Source organism: Centruroides vittatus, unplaced genomic scaffold (genome assembly GCF_030686945.1).
Source record: "Centruroides vittatus isolate TY-2023 unplaced genomic scaffold, ASM3068694v2 contig_1777, whole genome shotgun sequence".
Lineage (NCBI taxonomy): Eukaryota > Metazoa > Arthropoda > Arachnida > Scorpiones > Buthidae > Centruroides > Centruroides vittatus.
The window spans coordinates 206745-227059 of record NW_027121088.1 but is presented as its reverse complement, the minus strand read 5'-3'; the positions used below and the strand labels follow the sequence as shown (position 1 = coordinate 227059).

The window sequence follows — 20315 nt, the reverse complement described above, 5'->3', positions numbered from 1 at the left end:
TACAGATGCTAGCGGAGATGGTATAGGGAGTATCTTGAAACAGGAACACCCTGTTAAAGGATTACTTCCTATTGCCTATTTCTCCAGGTCCTTACGTGAATATGAAAAAAGCTACACCATTAGTGAGAGAGAATGCCTTGCAATTGTAGCATCTATTGAAAAGTTTCACTTTTATCTTCATGATATCTATTTCACCATACACACTGATCATCAGGCTTTACAGTGGCTGAAAGGTATAAAAAACCCATCTGGAAGGTTATTTAGATGGTCTTTGAAACTAAGCATGTATCAGTATGATATTAAACATCAGAAGGGAAGCCAGAATGTAGAAGCTGATTATTTATCCAGAGCCCCCGTGAGCCATTTTGTTACCACTGAGGAAGTCCTTTCCAACCAGGATACCTCATTACTCACCTCACCCAAATTCTTCCGAGATCGTGAAGATGTAATCTGTATCAGAAAGAAGGGATTTACAAAGAAAGTCATACCTCCATCGCTTCAATACAAGGTGCTATCCAGGGCACATGCACACTATGGTCACCCAGGTATAACACAGATGCTGAAACTAATTAGTCCACGTTACTATTGGCCGAATGTCATCAACGATGTTGTAGAGTTTGTTAAACATTGTGATGCTTGTCAGAAAGCAAAGACATACAACCATAAAAGGTTTGGCTTGTTAGGTGATTTACCTTCATCAAAAGCTCCATTTGACATGTTATCTATGGACACTGTCTCTGGAATGCAAAGATACGGATCTACTAAAGGCTACCTTCATGTTGCCATCGATCACTTTTCTAGGTTTGCTTGGTGTTTTCCATCCAAATCTACTTCTATAAACGCCTACATAGATTGTCTAGGCAAAATATTACAGACAGGCAGCCCGAAACGTCTACTAACAGATAGAGCACCTTCATTTACCTCCTCTAGATTCAGAAGATATTTAGAAAAGAATGGAATCAAACAACATCTAACAAGTACTCAGCGACCTCAGCACAACGGGATAGTTGAGAGACTAAACGCCACACTTGTCTCTAGACTAAGAATAAAATATTCAGAGAATCCAAAACGATCCTGGACTCAAATGTTACGTGACGTTGTGAAAGAATACAATCAAACGCCTCATACTATAACAGGATTCCCTCCAATGTTTTTAATGTACGGAGAAATCCCCGATTCACCTGACAACTTGAATTATCCCCCTCTCAGTGAAGCACGTAAGATTGCCACTGAAAGAACCGAAATAGCTCATGAAAGAAACAGAGATAAATATAATAGTCAACACCAAACTCCAAACTTCAAAGTAGGAGACCAAATACTACTACAAACCTTTTTCCATCCCGACCAAGGAAAACTTGCTCCAAAGTATCATGGACCTTTCACCATATTAAAGATAGTATCTCCTTGTAACGTAGAAATAGACAGACCTGTCCAATCATTAAATAAATTAACTGATATTGTAAATGTAGATAAAATTATACCGTATTATAATCCAACCAACTTTAGAGTTCAAGCCGATAAATTGTATAACACCCAGCCCAACCTCCCTGAGGCTCCATGATGTCGCCTTTTCAGGAGGGGGGCATTTAACATATTTTAAATTTTGTATATATTTTTGTATATTTTTCTGTAATTTACTTTGTTAATCTCGCCCCTTTTGGAATGAGGTTAACAACACCAATAAAGAATAAAGGAGAGTTCGAGTGAGGACCTGAAAGTGAACGGACGTGTTTTTATGGTCTCCAATTTTCTTTTGTCTTGCTAACCCTACACTCGACCCCACGACTACGACTGCAAAATAATACGACATATATATTAGGGTGTCCCTTATTTTTGAAATATTTTTTTTTCTAACGCATAGGGCCTAGTTTTATTTATTTTACCCTTAAATACTCCCACAATAAATTTCAGCTCGTTTTGAACACTAGAACCCATGCCGACTTGCATCGAATTATTTCCATATATATGGTGCTAGAGAAGTGGCACGGATTCGCTTTGTTCGCCATTCTAACACAATTTGTTGGGCTATTAACACGTATAGTTTTTCTCCAAAGATGTCAGTGGAATTATGAAGCACTAAAAACATATTTTCTTAGTCAAAGAGATAAACCACCAAATCACAGGTGCAAAATTACCATCAAATCGACAAGAACTCGCAGTTTTGTTTTTTAACATTTGCAAAGTTAAACTAACTGTGAGTGAAAGCATAAATCTTGTAATACGTGAGTGTATCATATTTTGGGAAAAAGCTAGAATACCTAAAAATCTATACCTAACTGTGTCAAAAAAATTGGTGGATATTTATCAGGTATGGAGACTCTCCATATGTTAGAGAGTTATTCACTTAAAACAAATTCACTTAGCATTAGATTAAAACAAGTTTTTACTATATTAAATAATACAATCAAATTAAAAACCTTGCTGAAAAAACAAATTTTTAACAAAGTTGGAATTAGAGTTTTTCAATAATATTAATAAGTGAAAAGAATTGAAAACTATGGTAATGATTGCTGCTACATATAGCACTGCTATATTTAGCAGTTTAGTGATGTTGTAAATTATTTACATTTATTAAATTTGACTGCACAAATTAGCATTACTTATTTTTATTTTTGTATTTAATATGAAAAGAAAAACACTATCAACTAAAAAATTTATTATATATACATTTTTAATTTCAACACTTATGCATACCTGTCAAGTACTTTACGAATACGAATTAATTTCATTTCTTCTTGTATTGCTTTGAGCATATTTCTCTTTATTTCCATTTCTTTATAATGAATTTCATTAGCAATATCAAAAATCTCAGATGTTAAAATTTCAGAGATTATATCATGATATAGATTTTGTCCAATAATTTCTAACCATTTCGTTTTAATATCCATGTAGATATTTCTGTAAAAATTTTAAATTTATTTAATATGTTTATATTTGAAAATTGAATACATTGAAAAAGTAAAAAATAATTTTAAACCTTGAAATTTTTTCAGCTTCTTCAACAACTACTTCTTCTGTAAGATACAAACATTCAACTTCTATTGTTTTTCTTTCTTTTTCTTTTGCTTCAAATAATAATTGCTTTTCTTCCTTTTCAGTTGTAATTACTTCAATGCAAATTTCACTATAGATTTATATATATATAGATTTAAAAACTTTAAAAAATTTTACACTTGAAAGTTTTTTATATAATTAATTTAAAATTGTTACACAATAATTTTCTATTGTTGTTATTATGTCATACTATTATCATATTTTATTAACAACAAATTAAACTTTACCTTAAAAATGTTAATAATGATGATTCTAAAAGTGCTGAAAAAAATTTCCTCTGATGACTTTTCCAAAAATGTTTCCCATCTGACATCATTTTGAATCATTTTATTTGTTTCATTTGTAATTAATTCCATTACTATATCTTGTAACAACTGAAAATATAAATTAAAATTGAGAATTATTTCAAATAATATGAAATTTTTTTGAATGACTAAAAACAATATAATAAAAATATTTAAAATTTCTAACTTAGTCAAAATTCCATAATAGATTAAATAAAATGCATTCAATGTATTAAATCTAATTACGTTAGATTTGATTAACAAATTTAAACAATATTTTAATGCATAAAATAAATAATACCAGATATTTTCTGTATCTTTGATATTATAATTAAACAAGTATTTAGATTAGTGAAAAAATGTTTAAAAACTATACTAATACAATAAAAACTATATAAATTAGAATTTCATGGTACCAAACATTTTTTATTGTTTGGCATTTCCAATTTGTATAGGTTTTTTTAAATAATATTCATTGCATATATATATATATATAGCTATGCAATAAATTAATTCTACTGTACAATGATAGAAGCACTGCTTTAAAATACAGTAATACCCCAAACTTACACGATAGGTGGGACTGAGCAATAACCGTGTAAGTCGAATTCGCGTAAGTCAGGATATAATTTCGCATATAAATACATACCAATTATATTTAATTAGGACTGGAGACTAAAGAAAACAATAATTTAGAAAAAAATGTTTAATAAAATCTTAGATAATACATATGTATAACAAATTATATTATTAAAATCGTAAGTCAAAGTTATTTTGATGTAGAAGGCTTCATAAAATCTAAAAAATTCGTCTGACAGCGCAAAGATTTTTTTCTCTCGCAAAATTTCCTTGTAGCATGCTAATAATTTTTTATTTCTCGTTTTGTCGAAGAAATGCGCTCTTCGTTAGAGTCTATATTTTCTAAAATTTTCAATTGAACTGAGGCCTTCTGTCAAGTTTTCACAGCTTCAAGAATTTTTTCTTTACCTTTTATAATTGTTCTGACCGTCGATTCCAGTAGATCAAACTTCTTTGCCAATTCACACATTTTCATTTTTGTATTGAAGTTTTTAATAATGTTAACTTTACATTCCAAAGATGAAGTTTTTCTTTTCTTGTTTGATGCAGAAGAATCAGTTCTACTTTGCTTGGATGACATAGTAGTCTCTCAAGTCTACATAGATATAACAGACACAGAAATAAATAACACAAAATAAATTGTAGCTATGCGTCTATTCCGTGCGACATGTCCGAACACGTAAGCTGAACAATAGTGTGGTGGAGTGAGTAATCAAGAGTTGCATGGCGCTCAAATAAAAGACGAATCAACGAGATTTGAAAATCGTGTAACTCCGGGTTCGCGTAAGTCGGGGTAGCGTAAGTTGAGGTATTACTGTATTTTTTTTTTAAATTGTAATTGTGGCAATAATATAACTTAAAAAATAATATAACACAATTCAGATTTATCAAAAAAAAAAATTCTGTTTCTAAATTTATTCATCCATATCATTATTTGTTTTTTCCCCTTAACATCATAAAAACATCTCCAAGTTTTAATACTTTAGAATTCTTCTTCCATCTTTTTTTTTGAATAATTTCAAAATTTATATTTTGTAAACTTAATAGATACTTTGTAAACAAACAGATTAAACTTTGATATTTATTAATCAACATACAAATCCATAATTTTTTACAATTGAAAACTTTACCGTAAACAAAATATGGCTAAAAAATATTTGATATTTAAAATTACTTCTAACAGTTTCCATTCAGATGTGTTCTAGTTTAATTTGTTTTATAATTCCAATTAAAGATAAGAAATCAGAAGTCATTTTAACATTTGATTTAATTATAATAAAAGTATGCAAAATTAAATGAGATGTTTTTCAAAATCATAAATTTTTAAGAAAATCCAGTTATTAAAACTCTGCTTACTTTATCAAACTGTTACTTACTGGGCTTTTTCATGTCTTTAGACAGGGTTCAATAATATGAAAAAGTCCTAATATAAATTCTTTAAATTTTATTGAATTATTTATTTAAATAGAATACATTTTCAATTCTAAATTAAAATAAATATCATCTATAAAGATGATACATTTTATTTTCAGACATTATAAAAGAATTTTATAGGGTGGACAATGTATGAATGTTTTCAGTTTTTGTGTTATATTGTATCTACAACATATAAAGACCACTATACATTAAAATATCATCATACTAATATCTAAGCTATGATTCCTTCTATACTGAGCTGACTTTACAATTTTCCCAACATTCTTGCTAATCAGATTAAGCAGCAATAACTTAACTGCTCTTAACCATAATTAAGCATCTAATCATCATACACTTTATCGACTTTAAAAAATTTGCAACAAAGCAATTTCTTTTCTTTAGTATCACTTCAAAATGATTGTTGTTTTTGTTCAAGCTTAATTTTGAATATATTGTCCTCATTCTTTTATGAGAACTTTTACATTTTAAGATTTGATGTTAATAGTATGAAAGGATGGGAACACATGATAAAACAACAATGCAAATAATGATCAAACCATTTTTATTGATTGAATGAGGGAACAGAGATCAGAATGCTCGTTACAGAGAACAATTATATATATATATATATATATATGTACAATGTCCCCGCTCTCACTCGAACTTCCTGCGCAAATTACAGTAAATACAATCCTGCTTAAAACTAATACTATTACTACTTAAAAGAGAAAAGAAGAATGAAGGATAAAGATAGTCTACTGGTAGCTTAGATCGATGGGTCTTGATACTTGGGTAATGTTGACGATAGTCACCTTGTGGACAGTGAAGGTCCAATTCATAGGCATCCAGGGAATTAAAAAACAGCCACCCTCAAATAGGTGCTGAGGCAGGTCCTTGAGTTTGTGTAGAACTGTTCGTTTAATTAGTTTCAAGTCCTCGTTCCTACTTCTCTCTCTCTCATCCTAAGCCTGGTAGTTTGTCTCTCGGTCACTCTCACCTGGCCTCCTATCTCCTCGGTGATGAACCAAAAAGTGTCTCCCCTCAACTCCTCGTTTTCCCAGGTCCCCTTCAGGCAGGACACCTTCCTTTTCCTTTGTACACACTGGCCAATCAGGGCCCAAGAACCGTATAGCTCCTGTCATGTGACAGGAAAGGGTTAAAGACAGAAGTGAGAAGAATAAAGGAAAGGGAAAAAGTTCTTATTCTATATACAATTAAACAAAACAGCAGGGCGGACAGCCACAATAGATACCTAAGTGATATTTTCAAAAATGACTTCCAATTTCAGATTTTATTTAAGTATTCTCTACTTAAAGAATTCTAAAATGTATTTAAAATTATCCAAGAATGAATTTTTTTTTATGTATTATTGCTGGAAACTGTAATAAAATTTTCTATCCTTAAGATGATTAAAAAACAATGTTGTATTAGGCACAATTACCTCATCTGTTACTGTAGAAGATGCTAACTTTTCTGGAACAGCAACTCTCCTTTCCAAAATATGTGAATTTTCTGAAGTGATTGTTGTTATGAAATCATGATCAGAAAGTTTTCCTGTTTGATTACGTAGAATAGATATATAACTAGTTTCCATATTTTGGCCTGCTCAAGTAAAATATAAGACATCATATATAAATCAATATATTTACAAATAAGCTATACACTACTTATACCAGAAAATTAACAAAATACCTGTAGGGGTTTTGATAATTTTCAAGCATTTACAATTTTAATTATAGAAAATTTAAATTCAGGGAAACTCACAATATTGAACTTTATGTAAAGAAATATAATTTAATATCATAAATTAAATTAAACTTTTCCAAATTAAAATATATCTTCTTACATGAAAAACCATTTTTGAAAGAATTTTATAAATTAAGTGATTAAAAATATATATTACTATTACTCCTAAATACATTTAGACAAGTCCACTGCAGTTCATATTATTCTAATGATCAAATGATAAAGCCAGCTTAATTATTGGACTAAAGCTAATTTCATAGACACAGGTAACCCCTGTATAACACGGCACTTCTATAGCACAGATTCACTCTAACATGGTTTAAGAATTGGGTAAAACCCTCGTACAACATGAAATGTAATTGAAACTATTAAAAGTAAACTTTATCTAATTTGAAATTAGAGAAATCCCCATACAACAATTCAATAAACGTAATAAAGCTTTTAAGTGCAAAAGAAACCTCATTTGACATTTTTCATTCGAGCACGTATGTACGACCAATTTTCCTGCATAATTTTTATGAACTATTAGTAGTTAAGTACAATATATAAATTTTTTTTTCCCGCCTTCTGTCAATACACGTGGTCCTTCTTGAAACTTGTTTCAGTGTTGCCAGATCACGACGCTTCTGCTTCTGGTGTTGTTTAATTTATATTAATACATATTACTTCTTAAGAAAATTTTAATAAAGATATTTATCGTAATTATGAAAATATAATAGCATGTTTTTTAATTTTTGAAACCTAACCCCCCTTTTCGTACTAGTTCTTTGTTTTGTATAACACGGATTCGCATAAACGGCAATTTTTTGGAACATAATTCCCATGTTATACAGGGGTTACCTGTACTGTATAATTTGGACAAAAGGTGGACAAGTTAAACTGCCATGTTGTATTAAATTTAACAATTAGATTAATTTTTGAATTAAATTACATAATTTATACTATTCTGAAAGGAAAGATTAATCTGGAGTAGGATTCAAACCAGCAATTGTCAATACATCTGTGTGGTAAACAGAAGTACAGATTCAAGTCTCTCTCCTGTTTCATCTTTTCTCTCAGAAGAGTCTAAATTATTTAATTCAAAAATCAATATAAATATTAAATTTAATACAACATGGCAGCTTAACTATCTACCTTTAGTACAGTTTAGTTTATTTCATTACAGCAATGCAATCGCTCATGTGTCGCATTGTCAGTCCAGTCCAAATCCTGCCAGGGGATGCCTCCTTCGAGGACTTTTAAGAGAATCTGTTCTCTATTTAGGTGTTACAAACATGAAAAAACCCAGAAAACTCCAAATAGCCAGCTATTTTTGGCAAGACACAATTCCATTACCAATCACTGATAGGTCAATGGATAAAACCACTGATCTATCAGTGGTCAGTGGTTTTATCCACTCTGCAACTGGTGGACCATCTTTAGTACAGATTAGAAAGTGTCTTTAAAATTAATTGGCCAAGTTCTAGCCTGATATATAATATATATAAGACCAGATTAACTAAAATAATGTTTTAAATATTTAGGAGCAATGACCAATATATATAATAATATTAATAATAATAATAATAATAACAACAGACCAGACATCACACTCATTGACAAACACAATAAAATCACATACATTATAGACATATCCATTCCAAACACTCACAATATACAAAACGCATGCACTGAAAAAATTAGCAAGTACACAGAACTCGCCCAGGAAATAAGGCATCTGTGGAGGATGGATAGGGTGCTTATTGTACCTGTTGTTCTCTCCTCTACCGGTGTCATACCACACACACTACACAAAAGCCTGGGCACATTAGAATTGAATAGAAACACATACATCACTCTACAGAAGGCCACTATATTGAATACATGTCATATTGTGAGAAAATTCCTGAATACAGACACACACACTGATACACTTCTTTAATTTCTGTTTTGGTTACTATGCCTTGACTTTGGTCCGGCATAGTACTTAGCCACCGGTGTTAACCGAGTATATCTAACTTAACCCAACATAATAATAATAATAAATATATATATAAAACATATTTATTTATTTATTTTCATAAAAATTAGCAAATTCTCCAATTCTCTGAATAATTTCTATAATCTGAAACAAATGGGATAGCAACCATTATAAAGTAACCATTATATACAAGAAATGTTCTTTATGTAATAAATTGTAGAAAATAAAAATTATTACTACAGTGAAATGTTGGTATAACAAATGCTGGTTTAACAAAATTCTTGGTGTAACAAATATATCTTGAATCCTCCATCAATTTTCTATTCAGCTCAATGGAAAAATTTTTCAGTTTAACAAATACCATTATAATGAAAATTTCAGTTTAACATAATAAAAATTCTGTCTGTTATGAAAGAATAGTTTCATTATAACACAATCTATAAATACATAAATCATTCATTATTAGTAAATGATGTATATTATGTTAAACAGTATGGGAACATTAATTTTAATGTCTATTCATCAATTGGCAACACTAATTTTAATCTTTAGTTATGGTTTCGTTTTGATGTTATTACTCTACAGTTTATTTCTTTTTAGTTTACGAGGAAAATAGAAAAAACCAAAAAACAAAAGCAGTTTTCTTTGGAAAAGAATAATAAAATATTAAATTGCATTATAAACATATTGTCTGGTGTCAGTAATATGTACTATATTACTGACACCAGACAATAGGTTTATAGTGCAATTTATTTGTCATCTGGTGTGAGTGTTTCTGTTTGTCTAATAAAATATTAGATAATGTGCAAAAAAGGAAGTAAACAAAAGATGTGTCTGACGGCCTACCAGAACGCTGTGTCACAGTACTAGATTTTACCAAAAAAACTTTGATTAAAGAAACAACACACAAAAACTACACTTCTTTTACCAGAAAATAACAGCTTCAACCAGAAATTACAATTAAAGAGGCAGGATTCCAACTAATCAATATTACTATGTCATTATTTTAGTTCGCTTGTGATATTTTTTGATAATTATTTCATTACAGATTAATTTTTATTCTAATTTAATATAACTTACATTCTGAAAATGTGAAATTTGGTTCCATATAAATACTAATAGACAAATTGCATTTTTAAAAACTTTCTTATTTCAAAATGTAAGCAATTTTTTTTAACATCAATACATTTCTTTTATTTTTGTATTTTTGACTGTATTTCAATCAGGGCTGTGGAGTCGGAGTTGTGGAGTTTTGGTATTTTAGCCAGAGTCAGAGTCGGAGTTGTCAAAAATCCCCCCGACTCGACTCTTTTTTACTTTCCCAACTTGTTATGTATATAAAAAACGAAAAAGTATTTCAATTGTGTCACATTTGACTCTCAGAGTTTTTTGCAAATCTATACATTTGGAGATCTCTCAAACCCAAAAAAATGTCAAATAAAGGGAAAAATTCGCGTGTCCATGCACGTATGTTAGCATCTAATTTGTTTAATTTCTTTATTCTGTTCTGAACTATTAAACAATATCTCAGAATGAGTAAAGTTTAAGGAACAAAATTTGGCACAATAGCTTGTGTATAAAGGGCATTAATGCTATTAAATTTTGGTTCTTTATTAAAGGTCGACAGGGTAGAGACATAGAAGGGGTCATGTGTCATATCTCCAGTGTGGTCGGACTTAATGAGTATTTTACTTGTTATTAGCATTCATAATCTTGTAATATAATCAAGATGGGTTAATAATAATAGTAATACTGTAATAATAAATAATGATAAGCTCAGAGTTCAAACGGTTAAGAGTTGAAATTTGGTACACAGTTAGGATACATCATAAGAATGTACACTAAGAAGGGATTTTTCGAAATTCCTCTCATGGGGGAAGAGGGAGAGGGTTAAGGATTACCCCAAAGAACTCTGTTTCTACCGTACTATTTTAAATGCGGTATTTTGCGTTTTTGTGAAAAATCGAACACACTCTTATACCCATCTAAAAATTATCTAATTAGTCTCAGAAGAGAAGACCTAATTCTTGCACCCAGTGGAAACGAGTAAAACCGGCTATAATCTAAATATGTTAATCTTCGTTATTGTTACTTTTTGCATGAGCAACATCTGGCTCATCTGCTAGTTTTTATTTTTTTAATTTTTTTATAAAACTCGTCTCTACCTTCAAAATTAAGCTTGAGTTCTAATATGAGAACAGACAGAAAAGGAAATCTTACAAAATTTGAAGATGATATTTATTATGCACTGGAAAAAATAAATCACATTGACCACTCTTCAAGTTTGGATGTTAAAACGGCAATACTGCATTATTCAGACAATATCCAAAATACAACATTGATTGCCACAGCATTGTCACCAACCAAGTTTCGGTAGTGCGTTTATTTTCCGCTCTTAAAATTATTAAATATGATTTAAGAACTTCGGTGAATGCTGACTTAATACAAGTGATTTTTTTTTGTAAGGAGTAATTCAGATTATAACAGAGATGAAAAATAATAAATTGATCAACATGGCAAAATAAGCAACCTCTTTTTTACCAGTCTAAATGTTATATTTCTCATTCTTGACTTAGTTTGATGTATCTGTATACTTATATATTACCCAATATACTCGTATATTATGTACTGTACAACATTTTTATTAAACTAATTTGTTTGTATAAGAATGTATTTACTATTTTTATTCATACATGCTTACCAAATACCAATGCCATTATCAAACAAGTCAATAAATGTGAACTTATATATTCAGTAGATGTGTCAAATTTTAATGTTTAATTAATTTTTAAAAATCGTTTTATTTTGTATTTTTTTAAAAATAATCAGAATCGTTGTCATTATTACTTTCCCGGCTGTTATACAGTATAGGCCTATAACAAAGGAAAAGAATGACGATTAGTCAAAAAATGATTTTCTCAGATTTTTACACTTTTGGACTCGGGAACCCTCGAAACGTAGAGAAGTGCAAAAGCATTCGGGGTTTTTTCTGTACGCATGGATGTTAGAATGTGTACCAACCGATTTAGTTCAACCATTTTCAAGCTTAATAACTTCTGTGTTAAACCATCCGACTCCAATTCAAAATCGTGCCTCCCATACAGTCTAACATTCATACATACAGAAAAAAAAACCCAATCTTTTGCATATTTCGACATTTCCAGGTGCCCTGAGTCCAAAAATGCAAAAATTTGGGGTGGGATCGTTTTTTGAATGATTGCTACACTTTTTCTCTGTTATATATAACAACAGAAAAGTAAAAATTATCACATTGACTCATTACTTAGAGGCATATTTTAGCTTTGGAATAAAAAAGTTTTTACATTCTATCTTTATTAGAACTATATTTATTGATGCTAATATTCTGTAATTCACGTGATAATGTCAGAATTTTCGTGTCTACTTTGTTAACAAGTCCACCCCTGGTCGGAGTCGAAGTTGAATTGTAAGAAAAAGTTGGAGTCAGAGTTGGAGTCATGTAAAAATCTACCAACTCCACAGCCCTGATTTCAATGTAATGAGATTTCAGTATAATGAAAAAAACTTCAATGGTTCCCTCAACTTTGTTATACAAACATTTCACTGTATACAGAATAAATTATTTATGAGTAATCTATCTGGAAGATACACAATAAAATAACCAAGAGTTTTTAACCCTTAATCGACCAAGGTAACCCTCATTCTTCGGGGTAACCCCTAGGGTACCAATTCATCATTACTTCGGATAAATCTACCACCACAAAAATTAATAGACAACAGATGTCAGCACTTGATGGCATCATATGGTACATCCTTTGTTTCACATATTTTTGTCCAGGTGGTGTTTTGTTGACTTAAAAAATGTTAGTTAATGCTTCTTTTTTCTTACTTTATTTTTTTGTGATAATTTTATTTTATTTTTAGCATATTCATGCAATAATATTACTATAATAAGTTCATTCATGCTATATGTTTATTCAGCTATAATAAGTCAACATGTTATAAATATTCAAGTTGTTACCTTCAGTTCTGACTTTTTACATATTTTTTATTTTAATCTAAAATATCAGCAAATGTTACATGTAATACTACTGGTGATCATACATTTATTATAAAAACTTATATTTTTGTTCAATATTAAGTGAATAAAGTATATTAGTTAATTATATTAGTTGATAGCAGAATAGAAGTTTTGATTCCAAACAAATATTTGATATAATGTGTGATAATTTTGAAACAAAAAATCGTACATGCATAAATGTTATATAGAATAGTACAAAACAATATTCAACATATTTTGTTTCCCTAGTTTGTTTCTGGCACTAAGCCAGAAAAAACTAGGTAATCAATGTTAATTTTGTCAAAATATTACAAATTTTCACATTTAAATGTCAGTTCTGATATATTATTTTTTTTTTCTTTTAAATTTTCTAATAAAATGTATTGAGAAATATGGTATTTAAAACTAAAGATATTAATAAACGAATGTGATTTTTTTCATATAAATATAATGATAATTTAATTTTTGGTGAATTTTTAAAATAATATCGCCTGACTGACCTATATTGCCCTTGGTCATTTTACAAAATAAATGTAAACTAGAAGGCACGGTTTTCAAGCAGGAGAAAGATTAATAAAGACAATTTTCTAGTTCTAATCATAACAACAGATTTTTAGTTATAATTAATTTAAAATATTCCAAATAAAATTGTAGTTTTAATCTGATTTCTAGCAATTTTCAAGCAAAAAAATAAATGAAAATTTTTTCCACTAATTTTTGATTAATTTTATTTCTTTGTTTTGTAATTAAGTTTTATTTATTAATAGATTAATTTTAAATAATATTTTTATATTTATATTTATGAGTTAATTTAAATTTAAATTGTTGTTAAATTCTATAAAATTTGATGTTCTATTGAAAAAATTTTCTGTAACTGAAGCTAACCCAAAAAGGTTAAAAACATTTTTACATATAGTAAAATATTGGGGTACTTCAAAAGGCAGCATGGATTTCTATTTTAACACAAGGTAAAAATGAAATTATATAATGCTAAAATTCTTGCAAAATAAAAAAAAAAAAAAAAACTAGAAACAGTTTGAACTGCTTCTAGTTTTTTTTTTATTTTTGCAAGATTTATACAAAATATAACATTTTAAGAAGTTTTATGTAAAACCTTTGAAAAATTACATTTTGAAACTTGATCCAGTGCTTCATATGCTTCTTCTTTTAATTTTCCTTGTTCATCAAAACTATCATGAGGTTCATATCCAATATATGGATTTTCTGATAATGGACCTCTGTTGATAACCTTTAAAAATATATCAAAAAACATTTATGTGTTACAAATTATTTCCTTTAAATAACTCAATTTAAAAAATTTAATTGGAAAATTTCAATAAAAAATAATTATATAATTTTCATAATGATAATGTATGATGGTAAAACTGTTATACAATAGCTTAATTTCATCTGCATAAGCTAAGATAGAAGACTGAGGAAGTAAAATATTATTATAAACTGGAAAAAAAAAAAAAAAACTTGAAAACAACCCATGAAGAATTTCAAATACAGAAGATTTCATATTTCAAATGCTTGAAATATGAAATGTGATTTTTTACTATCTGATATTATTTCTGCCTTGACTGATATAAAATGAATATTTGATTTTTGATTTGATACTATTTATAATCTGATACAGAAATTACTTAACCAATTTAATAGCAAATATGAGCAATTTCAAAATTACCAGTTTAGTTAATATAAAAGAAATAGAAATAATTGAATCAAATGCTTTTCAAATTCTATACAAATCATATAAATAGTAAATATTGTTCTAAGTTTTATGAATTTTCATTTGATTTTCTAATATATTGCTGACAGTAGGACAATGCAGAATTCCAGTGTTAAGGATAATTAGGTTTAAAGATTGGAATATATAATAGGTTTAGTTCTTATATTTTATATGCAAGACATAAACGATGTGAAAAATACACCGAGTTCAGCGTTACACACACATTTGCTTGTCGCAAGTACTTTCGACGAACCTTATTGCCGTCGTTGTCAGGCGAGTACATAAAATTTATGCGTTCTATTCAATATTGAATTAGTTCTATTTAAAGTTTTTTTTGGCAAATTTATGTACTTGCCTGACGACGACGACAATAAGGTTCGTCGAAAGTACTTGCGACAAGCAAATGTGTGTATAACGCTGAACTCAGTGTATTTTTCGCATCATTTATACAGTATTTGGCGTGAAAATTAATAGTGATATTTAAGACATTTGTATTTAAAAATTTTTGTTGTTCATTAAAATTTCAATTTGTCATAATTTTAACAGTGTATCTATTCACATAAACAAATAACATAATTCATACAATTAAGCTGAAAAATGTAAATAAATTATTTTGAATTTCCTTAAGTTTCTCAGTTTTATTATGTAAATTATGTTAATTTATAGTGCTAAATTCTTCCAACAGATTAATCAGTTTAATTAATAGAGAAATTATTAATTCTTAGTCCTCAGTATGATATTTATTATTTTAACTGGTTGGATCATTTTACTAATCTTATGAAACCTATAAACATTAAAACAGAGGTATTCAAAGACATATGAATGCTAAATATAAATAAATACATGTAGATATGTAGGTGTTATCATATCTATGCAATTAATTTTACCATATTTGTTTTGGGAATCATTGCTGTTTGAAGTTATAAAAATGATTATATAAATCTATATATATATATATATGTATATATATATAATTGAGATGAGTTGATGATGATGATGATGATGATAATAATAATAATAATAATAATCAGTGCAGAACCCAAACGGTTAGGAGTTGAAAGCAGTGGCGTAGCGTGGGTGTCAGCTGCCCGGGCGGAGGAAAATTTCGGAGGAAAATTTAGGTATTTTACAAGATATTATTTATTGTGAAATTTTGCCGCTCCCTATAAGTGCCGCCCGGGGCGGGCCGCCCCTGCCGCCCCCACTACGCTACGCCACTGGTTGAAAGTTGAAATTTGGTACACAGAGTATGTCATGAGAACACACACTAAGAAGGGATTTTTCAAAATTCCTCCCCACGGAGGAGAGGGACAGGATTAAGTCTTAACACTCAATGAAAATCATTCGAGGAAAATCGTTCGATTTTCATCTTAGACCATTCGATGAAAATCGAACAATATAATCAGAACACATCATGAAAATCAAACAATATTTGAACATTCGATTTTCAAATTTGACCTTTCTTTAGAAATACTTAGTTCGTTTATGAAATTACTCTTTTTCTTTTGTGACTATAACATAATAATCTTAATCTTCGCTACCATTACTTTTGCCTGAGCAATGCCGGGCCCTACCTGCTAGTTTTATATAATTCTTAAAATCATCTTGTGAAATTTCTTTTATTTCCTCCATTATTCTATAAAACTTTTTAAATAAAATCTATTACAAATGATTAAAAATTAAATGTTATTATTTTTGATATGTGCTTCTTGTCCTTAATTACTTATGTTACACTTTTGTCTCTTTTGGATGTTCTTGTGAACAGGACTTGTTATACTGAGGGGAAAAAAAAATACACAATTTCCAAGTAAGTAAATGTCTCTTCAATCCAAAAAAATCCTTCGGTAGACTGGTGAAACCTGTGGAGATCCTTAGGGTATTGTGAAATGTGTTTTTTATTGTTTTGTAAACATTATCTACTCGTGTTGTTTTTGTCAATTCAATAATTGAATTTTATTTTGTAGCACTGAAGAGGAGCTAGAAAATTAAACTAGCTCGAAATGCATCTGTAAAAAAACAATAAAGAAGTTTTATAACCTGAATAGCTGTGAGGCAGTCTACCGAAGGATTTTTTCAGATTGAAGAGACATTTACTTACTTAACAAATAATACAGCTACCATTAGAAAATTCAACAACACAATTTCCAATTAAAATATATTTATTCTAATTTAATCTTGTATGCCACTACAATCCAGCATTTCAGGCCAATGTCCCTCCTCAGCAGATGTTACCTTTTTTATATTTATATTTTAATATACCCATATCTTTCAACATTTTCAAAATAAACTTTTAAAAACATTTTTACATATAGTAAAATGTTAACTCCTTTTGAATTATATATTTCCAAACATATTAGTAGTGTATATATATATATATATATATATATATATAGATGTATAGATAGTATGTGTGTGTGTGTATATATACATATATATCAATTCTGGCTCACCAAAATGTGAATGATCCAAAATGTGAATGACTCAAAATCAGAAAATTTCAAAATCACGAAAAATCAAACAAAATCAGAAAATTTCAAAATTAAGCAAAAATAAAAAAACATCCCTAAACGTTTCTGGTCCACCAAAGTGTGAATGACTCAAAATCAGCCTCATTCACTTGCCCAAAACGTTTCTGGTCCACCTATAAATTTATCAAGGCTCAAAAATCGCATGCTATATTATCTATCAATATGTAAAAATCTACCATGAGGTGTGAATGACAGAATTTTATAAAGCAAAAAATAAAAAGAATTGATACCAGATATCATGCCTGTGACTAGTTACCAACAAACTCAACGATATGTGCTTTATTAGAATTCCCACAATTGTTCATACTTCTGTATACAAATTTTAAATCACTCATGTTGTTTAAATCCTCAATATGCTTATCTGTTATTTTTTTATTGAGTCAATCTGCAGATAAACTTGAAATTCATTCCATTTAGAGTCCATGAGAACAACTAATTTTTTATCACCGTAGCGAGTGGATACTGATATAACATTACTAACTGGACATTCATTATCAGTTTGCAGTTCATTTAACTTTCTTATGGGAGTATTTTGAAGTTTACCAATAGCATTTAGTTCATTCAGAGTCTCCATTTATATAGGAGAAAATTCATTCAATATAGTTTATAAACAATGAAATATATCTAAAAATGTTATCATCATCTGCTTCCTCATAATACAGATATTTTTCTGTAGTTCTAACTGTAATTATATGTCTTACATTGAATGGAATAGTTTCATTTATGACTATATAAGTTTCTTGAGCATCAAACACAAGACCGTGTTATTTATTAAACACTTGGCACTTTTCCACTTCTATTAGTTTCTCTTTTCTGTTTTATAAAAGAAAATACTAATTTATCATTGATAAATATACCCACAGACTTACTAAATACTACATAATCACTTGCAAAATAAATTTTACTAATGAATCCATCAGATTCAAACATGTATTTTATATTTTAGTTTATTCTACCTATATCAGTAATAGGAAAATCACCTAAACTTAAATAAAATTCTATACCATAAAGAGAAATCTTCACTCAAATACAAAAAACTCCTTAACATAAATGAAAGGTTACTTGAAGCAAATAAACCATCTTCAGTTTTTTAAATTATACTGTTTAGATTTTCATCAATTTTGAAATAATTTTCGAGATACGATTTTGTAACTGCATCAGTGTCTATAATTGGATTTTTTAAATTAGTTATCCTTTTGTTATCAGAATCATAGAAATCATTTTTCAACAAAAAGAGCTGGAGGTACTATACATATAATCCATTTTGAGTTCTAGAAAGCACATTGTTGTCTTTTGTATCAACTTGGCTAAGACAATTATCTACATAAAATTTTGTAGCAGCCTCAAGGTTAGATGTAGGTTGTGATGAGTATTAACTTTTTATTTTTTGCATCAAACACATTGTCCTTTATGGTTAAAGCATTATTCTCTAAATATTGTTTATTCACAACATTTTTGTCTTCCATTGGATCATCAACATTACCAATTCTTTTGTTTTTTGCATTGAAAGCACCATTATGTAATTTCAGACATTTACTATCTAATTTCTGAAGTTTTTCACCCATTTCTGTTATGAAATTATTAAAGTTTAAAATTAAATCATTAATATTTTTTTGTAAATCAGTTTTATCAGTTATGTGATCATCTAATATTTTAAATTTATTAGCATTTTCTTTTGCAAAAGCTTGAAAATCTTTATTTAATTCACTGATTATTTTAAATTTATCCTTAGCAAAATTATCTATATATTCCTTTGTTGCAGCATCATTTTCATCTATTGGATGTTCGCAATATTTTAAAATCTTATTTTGCATATCATAATTTCCATCATTCATTAATTTGAAACCATTACCCGGAGCACCTGAAGGACCTTCTTTTACTTCATCGTAATATTGACCAAAAGGATACCAAGCCATTTATTTACTTTAAAGTTTTAATGGTTTCAAAAGTCTTGTTGTACATATTCATAAATTCTTTTCTTTTTTCGAATAAAATGAAATAAAATCTATATGATTTAGCAGGTGTTTCTCTCAGTTGCCAAAAGAATTCAACTATCAAATTAACAACATTATTATAAGAGGGATGATTCGAAACATCGAAATGAATTATAGGATACAATCTCCTGTAGTTGTATAACTTACTAAACAACTAGACTCTGTACTATTAGTATGTAATCCCGCTGTTAAGAAATCTGAATAATATCTTGAATAATCTAATTCTCCAGATTTAAAACTAACATTATAATCTTCTGTTGGATATTTACTGTTATTAATTCTTAATCAGCTTCTCATCATATCTAAGTTATCAAATATCATATTATTTTGATTCTGATCGTTTTCCTTTTCTTGATATTGCAGGATAACAAAAATATTTGATTTCATCTGTGGTTGTATTTACAATTATTGTACAGCTAGAACCATTTTGAACATTACTTTTAATTAATCTGACAGAACACCAATTAATTTTTATATCTGATGAGGGATTTAGAGATACACTATTAAAATTAACTTGTTGTTCTGGATATAACTTAATATGCAGTAACCAAAGTGAAATATCTGATATTATAACTTTATAATTTGGATTGTCAATGTTGGTATAGATCATATCATTATTCAAATTTCTCCAGAACACAAATCTAATATCAATGTTTGTTATTATTTTCCTAAAGTCATTGAAAAATCCAAACATCTGTTTAATTGGTATCCACAGTTTGATCTTGTTACTGTTTTTGGTTAATATCAATCTTTCTGTAAATCCTTCATTATAATTTGCATTTTTCTTTAATCCATCTAGAAAAATCTCCATTTTTGTTCTAGTTCCAAGAGCTTGATCATCAGGTCCACCAAATATCAAAATTTGCTTATATGGCAATTCCGAGGTGTCGATGAAAAACAACATATTGGTTGCTTCAGAAGTAAAATAATCTTTTGTAAAGTTTATAAAACCACTAATGTGATGAACCAATGACGGCAATTCA

The 20315-nt window shown here is 28.8% G+C and overlaps 1 protein-coding gene across 3 annotated transcripts in view; it reads right to left on the bottom strand.

The window, feature by feature from the left end:
* The window catches only part of xmas (RRM_XMAS2 and SAC3_GANP domain-containing protein xmas), a 126370-nt gene that overhangs the window by 37967 nt on the left and 68088 nt on the right, over positions 1–20315 (bottom strand). For 2 of the 3 annotated variants that reach the window (XM_067263492.1, XM_067263493.1), the window contains 4 exons: positions 14207–14327; positions 6775–6935; positions 3282–3428; positions 3000–3124 (listed from right to left, as the gene is read on the bottom strand). In XM_067263492.1, the coding sequence (XP_067119593.1) occupies positions 3122–3124; positions 3282–3428; positions 6775–6935; positions 14207–14327 (432 nt within the window). In that variant the 3' untranslated portion in view covers positions 3000–3121. Of the gene's footprint in view, positions 1–2694; positions 2899–2977; positions 3125–3281; positions 3429–6774; positions 6936–14206; positions 14328–20315 lie in introns of those variants that run through there. The other variant, XM_067263494.1, reaches the window with a different exon arrangement.